At 38.2% G+C, this 12534-nt stretch overlaps 1 protein-coding gene across 2 annotated transcripts in view; it reads right to left on the bottom strand.

The window, feature by feature from the left end:
• LOC127965828 (CD166 antigen homolog) overlaps positions 1 to 12534 on the bottom strand; it is a 62951-nt gene that overhangs the window by 11559 nt on the left and 38858 nt on the right. For both annotated transcript variants that reach the window (XM_052566513.1, XM_052566512.1), the window contains exons 2-8: positions 8054 to 8160; positions 7667 to 7886; positions 6614 to 6678; positions 3543 to 3630; positions 2168 to 2341; positions 456 to 580; positions 187 to 319 (exon numbers count right to left, since the gene is read on the bottom strand). In XM_052566513.1, coding sequence (XP_052422473.1) covers positions 187 to 319; positions 456 to 580; positions 2168 to 2341; positions 3543 to 3630; positions 6614 to 6678; positions 7667 to 7886; positions 8054 to 8160 — 912 coding nt within the window. The remainder of the gene's footprint in view (positions 1 to 186; positions 320 to 455; positions 581 to 2167; positions 2342 to 3542; positions 3631 to 6613; positions 6679 to 7666; positions 7887 to 8053; positions 8161 to 12534) is intronic.

A 12534-nucleotide genomic window follows, 5' to 3' on the forward strand; every position in this document is an offset into this window, starting at 1 on the left:
TTGCAATTATGAGCAACAGATTGCATTTTGAAATCCAATTTTCTGTATTACCGCTTGATTTTTAGAGTGTCAAAAACATCTTCCCATCTCTGTCAAACGCTCCATCAGGTCTTTCTCTAGTGTGTATATGCCCTTAGGGAGAGATGAGAGAGACAGAGAAATAGAGCACATCGTTCATCCACTCACAGCTCACGGTGACAAACTGAGTGGACTCCATCACATCGTTGTCAAGCAGGGAGCACTTGTAAATGCCACTGTCTGCTCGGGTAACGCCAGTCAGAGTGTAAACATCCTTGTCCGTCACCGTGACCTTCTTGCCCTAAAGAGGGCGAGAGAGAGAGAGAGAGAGAGGGAGCCGGTGTAATTAACCTGTAGAGGAGAATACAGGGCAGACACGGGACCCTGGAGATGAAAGACCAGCGTGGTTGCTGTGGACACGGCCAGCGATCTCTCACCTTAATGTTGAAGTTGAAGCTGGTAGGAGGTGGGTTTCCATCCGCCTGGCATTTCAGTGTCACATCATCGCCTTCCCTAATGGGGCTTTGAGAAACAACCTGTAGACTCACCTTCTCGGTGGGGTCTTAAAAGAGAAATAAAGAGAAAACAAACTTTAGCGAGAACAGAAGTGAGCCTGAGGAAGACGGCTGTCTTTGCACAAATTCGGTGTGACTTTCCATATCAACATGTAGCAAGCAACTAAAAAAAAAACATTCTTTAAGACGCCGCGCCATTCTGCAGACCCCAAGGGGCTTAAACGCCTTCGTTTTCACAACCATTTGCAGTCTCTCATTCTCGCCCTCATTTTCTCGCCCAGCAGCCACAGAGCATTTCACATCACATCTTCACCCCGAGGCACTGAACAAACCTCTCAGAATTCAGATAAGAGAGAGAGAGAGAGAGAGAGATGCTACAGCAGACTTGGCTACCGGCATTATGCCTGACGAGACCTAGAAAAAACATCAAATTAAGCCTGGCTACCAGCTGAGACCTTAAATTCAAGGTTCAGGACTCATGAGATGGCTTCATGTACTAGGTGATGTACAGATCCGCAGGCCCCCGTGAACACGGATCCCTCAAAACTAGCTGTAAAATCAAACAAATAAAGCATCAAAGCGCTAGGCACAGCATGTGTCACATCAAAACATTATCTCAGGAAGAGACAAAGCCCCAGCGCTTGACTACCAACCCAATCCCAATTCGTTTTCATCTCTGAGCTAATGTATCAGATCCGCCCCTAGAGGGAGCTGGTTTGTGTACAAGTAGCCATGTCATGTACAGTCACCTAAATCCACTGGCACAAGAAGACATTTCATCTGAAGATAATTTAATGATATTAAAGGACTGGTTACCATCAAATTATAAATAAGATGATATAAAATACTGGCCCACACTGCTACTGTACGTAAATACCAAAAAAAAAAAAAAAAAAAAAAGCATGATTCTTATCCACAGATTCAATTTGGATGTGATGTGATAATAAAAGAAAATCACTGGCTTTTGGTTTATAAATGGCTTGTAATATTTTTATTTTCTTATTCACTTTGGATAAAAACTTTTGCTAAATGAATGTAATTAATGTAATAATAATAATAATTATTATTATTATTAATAAAAATAGGTTAAAACAAACCATTTAAAAGTTTGGGATCAGTAAGATTTATTTATTTGTTTTGTTGCTGCTGAAAGAAATTAATTATTTAGCAAGGCCATTAAATTTATCAAAAGTGGCAATAGAGACATTTTATAATGTTACAAAAGATTTCTACTTCAAATAAATACTGTTCTTTTTCATTCATCAAAGAATCCTAAAAGAATCCTGTTTTGAACATTTGATAAGAAATGAATGATTTCTGAGGGATTATGTGAACACTGAAGACTAATGGCTGCTGAAAATTCGGCTTTGCCATCACAGGAATAAAATAACATTTTTAAATATATGAAAAAAAAAAAAAATCTATTTTAGAAAGTAATAGTCTTTCACAATATTGTGTTTTTGCTGTATTTTAATCGAATACCTGCCGCCTTGGTGAACACTGAAGACTTATTTGAATAACATAAAAAAATGTAAAAATGTTTGCCTTTTTATTAGGATAAGACAGTATATGAGACAGAAGGCAAAGTGGAAAAGAGAGAGGGGGGACAGGATCGCTGCATTTGAGTTACTTACAATGAATTGGGAAGCTCTCGGGTTCTGAGACCTGGTCGGGGCCCATCACATGCTTTGCCGTGCAGGTGAACTGAGATTCTACATCCTCTTTCCTGGCTGTGTACTGCAGACGGGAGGAAGTACTGGAAAGACCTGTGATTTTGTCCTTGGTGATAGTAGACGTGATAATGATCGCTGCAGTCACACACGAACACACATATATCCACATCAATCATTAGAGCTGGTAAACACAGAGACTGTCACACCTCGTCTACACTGGAAATGCCCGAAACCACGTAGCAACAGTCTGAGTCTGTCAACACTGTGAGAATGTTTACTAACCACAAACCAATCAGCTGTGAGTTCAAGACTTCAGAAACAGTTAAAGGGGTACGTTTCCTTTATTAGATTTTTGAATGACCAATCTGGATATACACCTGGTTAGAATAAAATCTAGTCAGTCCAAGCTGAGAAAAAGAAAGTATGGCAAATAAAATCCATAGCAATTAGTCCAAACATTTTGTAAATGAATCTCCTTTTTTTCAGACAGATGGGAGATAAGTGGAAGAAGTAGTTCTGCTTGCACTGAAGACAGCTCCAGTATGCTTACAATATGCACAATATTTTGTTCTGTTGTGTTGCAACATACTGCACACATCCAATGTAGAAACACATCATTCATTGTAATAACTTGACAGAAATATTACACATAATTGTTGAGTCATTCTAGGAAACAAGTGCTTTCTCAATTACAGAAGAGTGATTTTAAAAAAACTTCAGAAAGAATTTAAACAAAGTTCATAAAAACTGATATGTTGGGATTATCCTTAATGTTCGTTTCTCTACCATCAAGGGTTTGGACTCCTGTCGTTAGCATTCAGTAGTAAACAACATGACTTTACTTTTAATATCTAATTCAAATGTTAACCTTTGAGAATATTTTTAATATATATTAAAAGAAAAATAAAGCATTGTTTGTTTTATTTTAATACGTGAGATATGTTAACAAGTAATAAATTAACGATGAATGTCATATTTTAAATGCCAGTTCACCATTATTTTGTGGTAAATACATGGTGAGACAGGAAATTAAATGTCATAAATTACACACAAATTATCCTGTTTTGGTTAAAATTTATGATTTATATAATGTGATCGGTCTAGTGTGAATTGGAAAACTAACACAATTTATCATGGCACAATTTTAAATATTTCTGACTGGCATACACTGGTATACAATTGTATAATTATTTTAATATATATATATATATATATATATATATATATATATATATATATATATACTTACAAAGCCCTTTATTGTATGTCAGATTTTTGTGTTTAGTGCACTTGTTTAAATGTTTTTCTTTTCATTGAATGCCTGATTTGGACTCACTCTTGCCGTCATCCACTAGGGTCTGGTTGTTCTTCTTCCAGATGAGATCTGCTGGTGGGTTGGCATTCTCCACCACACATTCCCCCAACTAACATACACACACAGAGAAAAAAAAAAGCACATCTGCTTTAGTGACTGTATCACAACCTCTCTCAATATCAAGAATTTGGATGAGGTTCAAGTCTGTGATACTCAAACCCTTTAGGTTTCGCCGGTCTTACACATTCATGACTCAGGCACTAGTATCACGTTAGATTGTTACATGATGTGTCATTTCCTTCAATACGATTTAGGTGTGTATTTGCAAGTGACTCCTTTTGGTTCATGACATAATTACTCATGGTCATTTTATCCCAGTGCGGCTACAATTTTGGTGGAAGATACCTTGACATATATAATGACATCATCTGTATGAGCTAAAGTGGGTGGGTTTTTAACTCAGTCTTTCATTTCCTCTTTTTCTTTCTCTCACCCTTTTCCTTCTCTCTGGTTGAGTAAAAATGCCGCCAGAGGCCAAAGAGGCTCTGCATTAATAACACGCTGACAGGATCACATGCTGACGAGCTACCTGCCCCGGGATAGAGAGATCAGCAGAAAGAGAGAAGGGTAATAATGGCAGGAGAGCAGAGCAGACAGCAGGATGATGCATGAGTTCAGGTGTTCAGGGTGGCGTGAGAAATTCAAGACTTAGAGGAACCACGAAAGAGGGGGAGATGGGGAAATCACCGTAGCGTGATTCCGATCTCCGATAACACACCGGACCCTCCTCAGGAGCAGGACTATGATACATCACCTCTCAAGCACAGAGTGCTGCCTGAAGCCTGTAGCTTCCACTGAGCCGTGGAACAGAGCAGCTGTGACTAAGCACTTTCCTTCCTGGACTCTCTGGGGGATTCGCTAAGAATGAAATACGCCTGCTAAATCGTTTATTTATACATGCTTTCTGCATTGTTTCAGCAACCAATTTAAGGATTTATTTTAGGAGAAACCATTTTAGTATTTTTGTAATTTTGAGGGGAAAAAAGTAAATGGAAAACAGAAAATGCAATTCCATTGCCAAATCACGAAAAAAACAAAACAAAAAAAAATTCAAACTGTTCTTGCAAAACAGTCATTTTAGCATTATTTATATGTGACCCTGGAGCACAAAACCAGTCATCAGGGCAAATCTTTCTTCTAAACTGAGATTCATACATCATCTTTGCTTAAAAAGAACCAACTCTTAAGAGTAATTCATCCGAGAATCAAGCTACATCCAACATATTTTTGACTCGCACACAAAATAAATATCTCAAAAGGATAATTTATTCCTGAATCAGATTACACCAGTCATGCTGTGTTTTTGATTCACCCAAAAACAAGAGACATTCTTTTGAGAATCAGTAAAAAAGAAAAAAAGAAAAATGAAAGTCGTGACATTTGCCAAGTATGGTAACCCATACTCAGAATTGGTGCTATGCATTTAACCCACCCAAGTGCACACACAAAGCAGTGAACACACACACCGTGAACACACACCCGGAGCAGTGGGCAGCTATATCCAGCGCCCGGGGGTTCAGTGCATTGCCCTTTAGCCATGGGCACTGAGGGTGGAAGAAAGTGTTGTTCGTTACACCCCCCCCCCCCCCCCCAACTTCTGTCAGCACCGAGACTTAAACCTGCAAGTCCAAAGGTTCTGCTTTACAAAAACATAAATAAATAAATAAAATGAAATAAAATTATTTGCTCATGTAATGGTCTTCATAGCATAACTAAATTAATGACTCATATGAGTCAATTATTTAGACAATCTAAAACACAGTGTGACGAGCCTTTTTTTTTTTTTTTTGCAGCTATTTTTGACTAAATAAACTATTTTACAAAAGTCTTCCGAGTGCAAAACAAACAACTCAGCATGACCACTATAGTCTTTATTACCAAGTGAATGAGCTCTTATGAGCTGGCTCTTCTAGTGAGATGTTTAGTCAAAAACATGCTAAAAAAAAAACTAAAAGCCCAGGTGCATAACAGTCATTGTTGGAGAAACAGACTACACTGGTTGTGCTGTATGTTTGCTGATTCACATGATTTTCTGTGGCTGTACAGAACATCTCTGGAATCCAGACTTCAGAATTCATACTATAAATCCCAAAACATTTTAAAGAGCTAGTTTTGATTAGCAATATGAAGCTCCTTCACCTTTCAAAAATTCTGAAAAATGAACACAAGCCTCTCAATACAATGCATTTACAGCCTGAAATGCTGCACACCTATTTAAATTTACTCACCCCTCTTTCTAATTCTCTCTTTCCAGAGACCTTCAGCCACCCTGCATGTTCTAAATTCAGAGGAGGCGCTCCTTCATCCATGCCCTTCCCCTTCCCCTTTCTCTGTCTAAGTAAGTCTTGACACTTTGAACACGACAGACCTCGGTGGGTGGCCATGAAAAAAAAAAAAGTCCCATAATGCTGTATACACAACCTCAGCCTTCCCCACCCCACACCTCCGCCTCAGCCAGACTCTAAGATCCCAGCGCCTCTGAACTACATTAAAAAGAGAGAGCGATTGAGGGAGGAAATGAAAAATAACGACCCCCAGCTCCATTTACAAACACCAGTCATAAGGACTGCGTGGGAAGCCTTGCATGTGCTCCAAGTAGTTCAAATCAAAGCTCCTTCCTGTTCTCATGCAACCAAATAACGTGACTGCCGTCCTGCTTTTGAGATGCAAACTCTAAACAACATAAAAGTGTTTTTTCCTGTGTAGCCGTGGGTGACAATCGCTCGAGCACTGCCTAAATCAGGTGTGTACGCCCCACAGATGCGTCCGCTGATGTCCGTATCATTAGCGCAGTCTTTGAGCCACCTCTGACTGTGATAACAGCAGGTGTGTGTCAATGTTGAGACTATTGGAGGGGCATGCTGAGTAATGAAAACAAAGGCACAGGGTTTGATCCTGCACATTGTTAGTACACTGGCTGGTTTGTGTACTGAAGCAAACACTGGATACAGGAGACAACAGCAGTAGCAGCAGTACCAGCAGCAGCTGAAGCTCTGGGTCTTAAAGGGAAGTGCATGCATAGCGTGACTCACCTGCGTCAGTTTGCCGTTTTCCAGTTCTTTCGCGTTGTTTTTGATTACAGGGGCTGATGGTTTTTCTGAAATAAGAGATAAGACATCAAAAAATATGTAGGTATGTTTGATACCTACATATCAGCATCCTGTGCATACAGCAGTATACAGTATGAATGCTGTTGACAAAATACTTCTATGCATAGAATGGGGGTAGTTAGATTTTAGTTTTCTTGGACATTTCATTTCTATGGATTCTACAAAGAAAAAGAATGTATATATATGTTATATATAAATATATAAAATGTTTATATGCTAAGTCTATATATATATATATATATATATATATATATATATATATATATATATATATATATAACAAAGTGCTTGAACTGTCAACTACCCAGACCACCTACAGTACTCTGTTTGCCAAAATATCCATTATAGTTACAACCTGAGTACACTATGACTAATACCGTATCCTAAAATGCAGTGCTCTCCACTTGGCCCTCCATTTCCATTGCGATGAATGCACTAGAAAACCTCTGACTCATTTTTGATTGGACAAAAGTTCAAATAATATTTTGACACAATAAAGGATTACAACTGGATTTACCTAAATGATAACTGTATGCCACTCACTGAATTTAATATTTTAAAAGTTATAAAAATGTGTAAAGTAAAAAAAAAAAAAGATTGCATGCATATATGTGTATATATTATACGTTTATTTTGTACTCTTACAGTACGTATTGCTTAGTATGCACAATCCATTCCCAAGCACAGCCAATCTTTCTGATCTATGGTAGAACACTGTGCACAATATTAATATAATTTCTCTGGTATCCATCTAAAAGCATGCAACTAGATCAAGGCTACAAAAGTAGATCACCCATGTTATTCTCTGCCATATCTGACATCTCTACACCCCCTTTCCAGTCCAATTTGAGATCTGATGCTTACATTCGGTTTCATCATAGACTGAAGCTGTGCTTGAATTTTCCTATCCTCCTCTCTGATTTGCTCTTATTTATTAATATATTGTGCGAGTGTGTGTGTTTTATTTATACTCACTGTGAACTTTCACTTCCACCGAGTATTCCTCTAAGTTGGTAAAAGACACCACCATGCAGGTGAACACTCTCTGGTCGGCCAGCGAGCCTCGGGCGATCAGGAGGCTGGAGTTGGCGGCGATGCTAACTCTACTTTTGTAGCCATCTGTGGCGGATACAGTCGCTTCATCTTTCTGAGCCTGCTTCACGAGAAGATCACCGGGAGAGCCATCATCTTTCACCTGAACGAGATAACAGGGCCGTTAGCAAACCGACAAACACACATTTAGCACCTAGAGTGATTCAATTAGAAATCAATATGAGGATGAGAGTAGCTGTATATTGCTTGGCTACCCAGACTGGCTAGCAGGGTAGAGTAAAAGCCCAGATGCTCAGAGAAAAAACTCACGTATTTCCATTTGGTGAAAATAAGGCCATCTGGCTTCTTAGTTCCATCGTTGCATGGCACTACAATGGTCTCACCGTACAGACCTATAACCGTCCCCACACAGCTCCCTGGAAAATACAAGACAAGAACATCCTGTTTTAGATGGCGGGTTGCTTTCAAACGGAGCAGCTGTGAAGCATTGGCAGAATTGACTGTCAAATGCGACACGCGCGTGTACACAAACATCAGGGCATTATCTCAACTCCGAAACAGAGCAACAAGAAATGGGAGGGAGGATAGGCAGCTGAGGTCTTGTTTTGATCATTCCCAAGACATGTGCGCGTTATGCATCTTAATTTTAAATTAGACGCAGATTCTGAAAGCACAAAAGGCACGACTCAACGCAACAGCACCAATGAATTATGTTCACGTGCTGGTTTTTCAACACAAAACCAATCTGGGATTCTCTCATGGGAAGTGCATGTATTTGTAATTGTCTGTGCGTTAGCATGTGCGTTTAAGCATGGAATGAAATGGCAGACGTGGAAGTTGAACACTGTCATCATTCCATTGCCGACAGGACAGCGCTGTTTGTCACTTCTGCCGACGAGCGCCGTTAACATCCTACTGTCTCACGCAGATAAGCGCCGACAATCAGCAACAGTCGATCATAGACTGGAGAGCAGAAACGGTTGGCATTGTGAAATGAATGGTAAGTTTGCGCATAGGACAGGGCCCTTTATTAATGCCTAGTGAGGTTGTCATGGAAACGAGGCCCCATGTTCAGTGGCACGATGGATTTAGGTAAAGCAGTAAAGGGGGTTGAAAGGTCAGGGCTGAAGGGACTTCACGGTCCGCCCACTTCCATCAGCGCTCTGTCTCCAAGAGAGACTAATCAAAGAGTCTGAACAACGAAGGTTCAAATTCTGGTCAACCCGAAGACGAGAGCTGCAGGCAAGCGTTCTTCTACACGCAGCCAGCTTTGCCTCCAGGGCAATCGTTCCCCATTTCCACAACTTTTCATTGTGATAGTAGTTTTAATATTGACCAAGTGGCTGCAATGCAGAGGATAAAAGAGCTGATAAACAACATCAGTGATACAGATGCACGCTAGAAAACACATGCATACCAATTCAGCAGAATCGGTCATTTTGAACCACTGAATATAGACTAATCTGCACAGAAACTACATTTCACAGTGCTTTCCAATCTGACTCTACTGTAGATGCAGGAATAGTGGCATTAAATAGCAATCAATATGCACACAATAGCCGATGTGTTGGCTAAAGTAATATTTCCCCCCCCAAAATGTTTTTCCAAACCTGTGGGATAGCTATTATTTTTTTCTGTTGAACACAAAACAAGAATTTTATCGATTTTTTTTTTTTTTTTTTAAGTAAGCCTGTTTCCACCGCAGAGTAAAAACTTAAACAGGTAATTGTGGCAAAGTTAAAAGTAAGAATATAAAGTGCTGAATAAAGCAGAAATTGTGAAATATAAATGTGATGTCATTGTACAATTAACAAGTCGTGTGAGATATAAACTAGCAACTTTAACAATATAAAACGTGAAATAAGTCACATTGTGAGATAAATCGCAATTGTATAACAAACTACAGTTATATAACCACATTGTGCAATATGAAGACACAATCACGCAATACAGTCACATTGTACAATGAAATGTTGCAATTATGAAATAAAAAGTTGAAGATGTAAGCTAAGCTGCAAGTTTACACAGCTAGAATCATGCAATAAAAGTGCATATCGTATGATATAAATAATAAAGTCACATCATATGATATAAATACACAAAAAACATGAGATAGTCTATTTGTAATTGTGATATAAAACGTTGCATTATTATATAACCAAGTCTCATATCATACAAAGTTGCAATTATAAAATCACATATATTTTTTTACTCTTGACACAGAAACAGGCTTCCATACTTTTTTATCCTTTTTGAGGCTTGACAAGACATCTTCGCTATAAACTTAATGGAAAATGTCTACTTCATAATTCCCCTTTTGTGTTCAACAGAAGAAAGAAAAAAAGGAAAAGGAAGTGAGCAAATGATGAAAGAATATAAATTTTTGGTTGAACTATTACTTTAAACATGCTTGGCAGTCTGGCACTCTGACTTCAACAGGTTCTGATAAGTGACAGAAGCAAAACACTTTTTTGCTAAAAGCTCTGAGCCAATAATAAATCCTGTGGAAGAGCTGAGAGGATGACAGCCGAAAAGGACCGGTGTGGAGAGCAATGTGTACATAGCGGGGGTCTAAATGCATCTAAAGACTACTGATTGTTTGGACAGCATACAGGACTTGTGCTAAAATACACCAGGAGCACACAGACACATGATACCTGCACAGGTTGGATAGCACCATAACAACAGACAATCTGCTGGAAGATCCTAACAGTAAATAAAGTCCAGAAAAGGTTTTGTCTAATCCTGAATGCCTGCATGGCTGAAAGAAACAGCTTAAACTAGCCAAAATTGGTTTGCTGGTGTAAGCTTGTATCTCAACCTGGTCAGGCTTGTAATCTAAATAATTTATTTGTGTAAAAAATGTTTTTTTGGTCCTTAAAAATAGGTTTAATTATCTTTGCAGCAAGGCAGTATTAGGGAAAGTAGGCCTGAGTCGCAATGGTCAACTAGTTGTTCAATAACAACTAATGAGATTTTGTTCTGTGTCTTGCTTAAATCATGAGACAGTTCGTTTAAAGCACTGCTGTTTGTAGTGTAGTACAAGCAATACACATAATTACATTCAGTCTCTGGCTGGTGTTGTGTTTCATTGTTTCGCAACAAGCATTGGGCTTTTAAGTTTGTCAATGTAAAAATAGACCTGGTTTAAAAAAAAACAAGAACTACTTTAAGAACTGCAGACCAGATAATAATGCTAAACTAAGACCTCACAGTGCATTTGTAAGTAATGTCAGAACAGCACGAGATACCATATAAAATAAAATCTGCAAAACATAAGCTAAAGAATTCTAATGCATAAGGCATTCAAATGCTAAAATGTGTCAAAAAGTCTCTCATGTCTCTGTATAATGAAGGGAAAGTGTTACAGTATGAACATTAAGCGACAGAGCATCAGAGACCAGAGCTATCTAAAGAGAGATATGATGGAACACATCAGACAGATTATAGTTTGAATTTCAGAAATGTCTCACAACCGGTTGCCAACTTATTTAAACAACCTGTGATGACCACATTTATTTGTTCACTGTTAGATCAAGCTGGGTTCTCACAGTCATGGAAAACCTTGTCATGGAAATACTTGGGAATTTTAAAAGCATGATTCCCAGATCTGCAATAGTCATCAAAATTCAATTAATATTAAAACAAAATATACTTTATATAAAATATTTTAATGGCTATAAATTGCTTTTATAAAATACACTCCCATTCAAAAGTTTGGGATCACTGAGATTTTAAATATGGTTTTTCTTTATTTTGTATTTCTTTTGCTAGAAAAACTGTACATTTGTGAAATACTGTTGTAATTTAAAATAACCGTTTTTCATTTTAATGTACTTTAAAATATAATTTATTCCAATGAAGAAAAGCTGAATTTTCAGCATCATTACTCCAGTCTTCAGTGTCACATGATCCTTCAGAAATCATTCTAATAAGCTGATTTTTTGTCAATTTTGGAAACAGTTGCATCTTGCTATTTTTGAGGACCTGTGATTCTTTGGATTCCTTGATAATTAAAAAGTTTATACAAAATATAAAATTTTGTGTTACTATATGCTATTCAAAACTAGGGGTCAATAATTTTTACAGCCTTAATGAGCATAAGAGACTCAAAATCCCAAAATTTTTAACAGGGGTGTCTATATAAAATAATATTTTTTAGAAAAGTCACAGAAATCATTGGTTAAAAGGAGTGGAACCCCAATATCACACAGCTTTAGCTAAAGCTGGACGAACAAAACCAAACCAACAAGGAGAATTTGTTTTCTGTCAGAACAATCAAGCCTCAAAGCGGAGCGATTTGATCCAAATCAAACTCTCTGCAAGAAAATGTTTTCATGGCAAAACTTGTCTCCCTGGGACATTGGGCCATTCAAAGAATAGGTCAGTCTCTTCAAAAGCATTTCCTATTTTGCAGAATGCAATGTTGCTGAGATAATACTGAAGTCCTGAAGATGTTTGAATGCATACACATCTGCAATCCCAACATCAATAAAACCTAATACTTTATAGTATTTGGTGGACAAAAAAAAATCTCTTCTGCGTGTTTTTATTCAAAGAGAATAATGTTTGGCCAGTGCAAGTGCTTTGGGCGGCATCAGGAGCGGGAGAGATGATTCACTGTGTCTGAAGTGCTTTTATTGTGCTCACCAAACTAATAGTGCTAATATTGGCTGAGCATTCGTACTGTCCTCAGGGTCAACTTGCTCCCACTGGGTCATTTCACAGCAGAATTTAGCCTTATTTCTGGCAATGTTATTCAGATCTTTTGTTCTCGTTTTTGTTAAAAG

The sequence above is a fragment of the Carassius gibelio genome, chromosome B10 (genome assembly GCF_023724105.1).
Source record: "Carassius gibelio isolate Cgi1373 ecotype wild population from Czech Republic chromosome B10, carGib1.2-hapl.c, whole genome shotgun sequence".
NCBI classification, from domain to species: Eukaryota; Metazoa; Chordata; class Actinopteri; order Cypriniformes; family Cyprinidae; genus Carassius; species Carassius gibelio.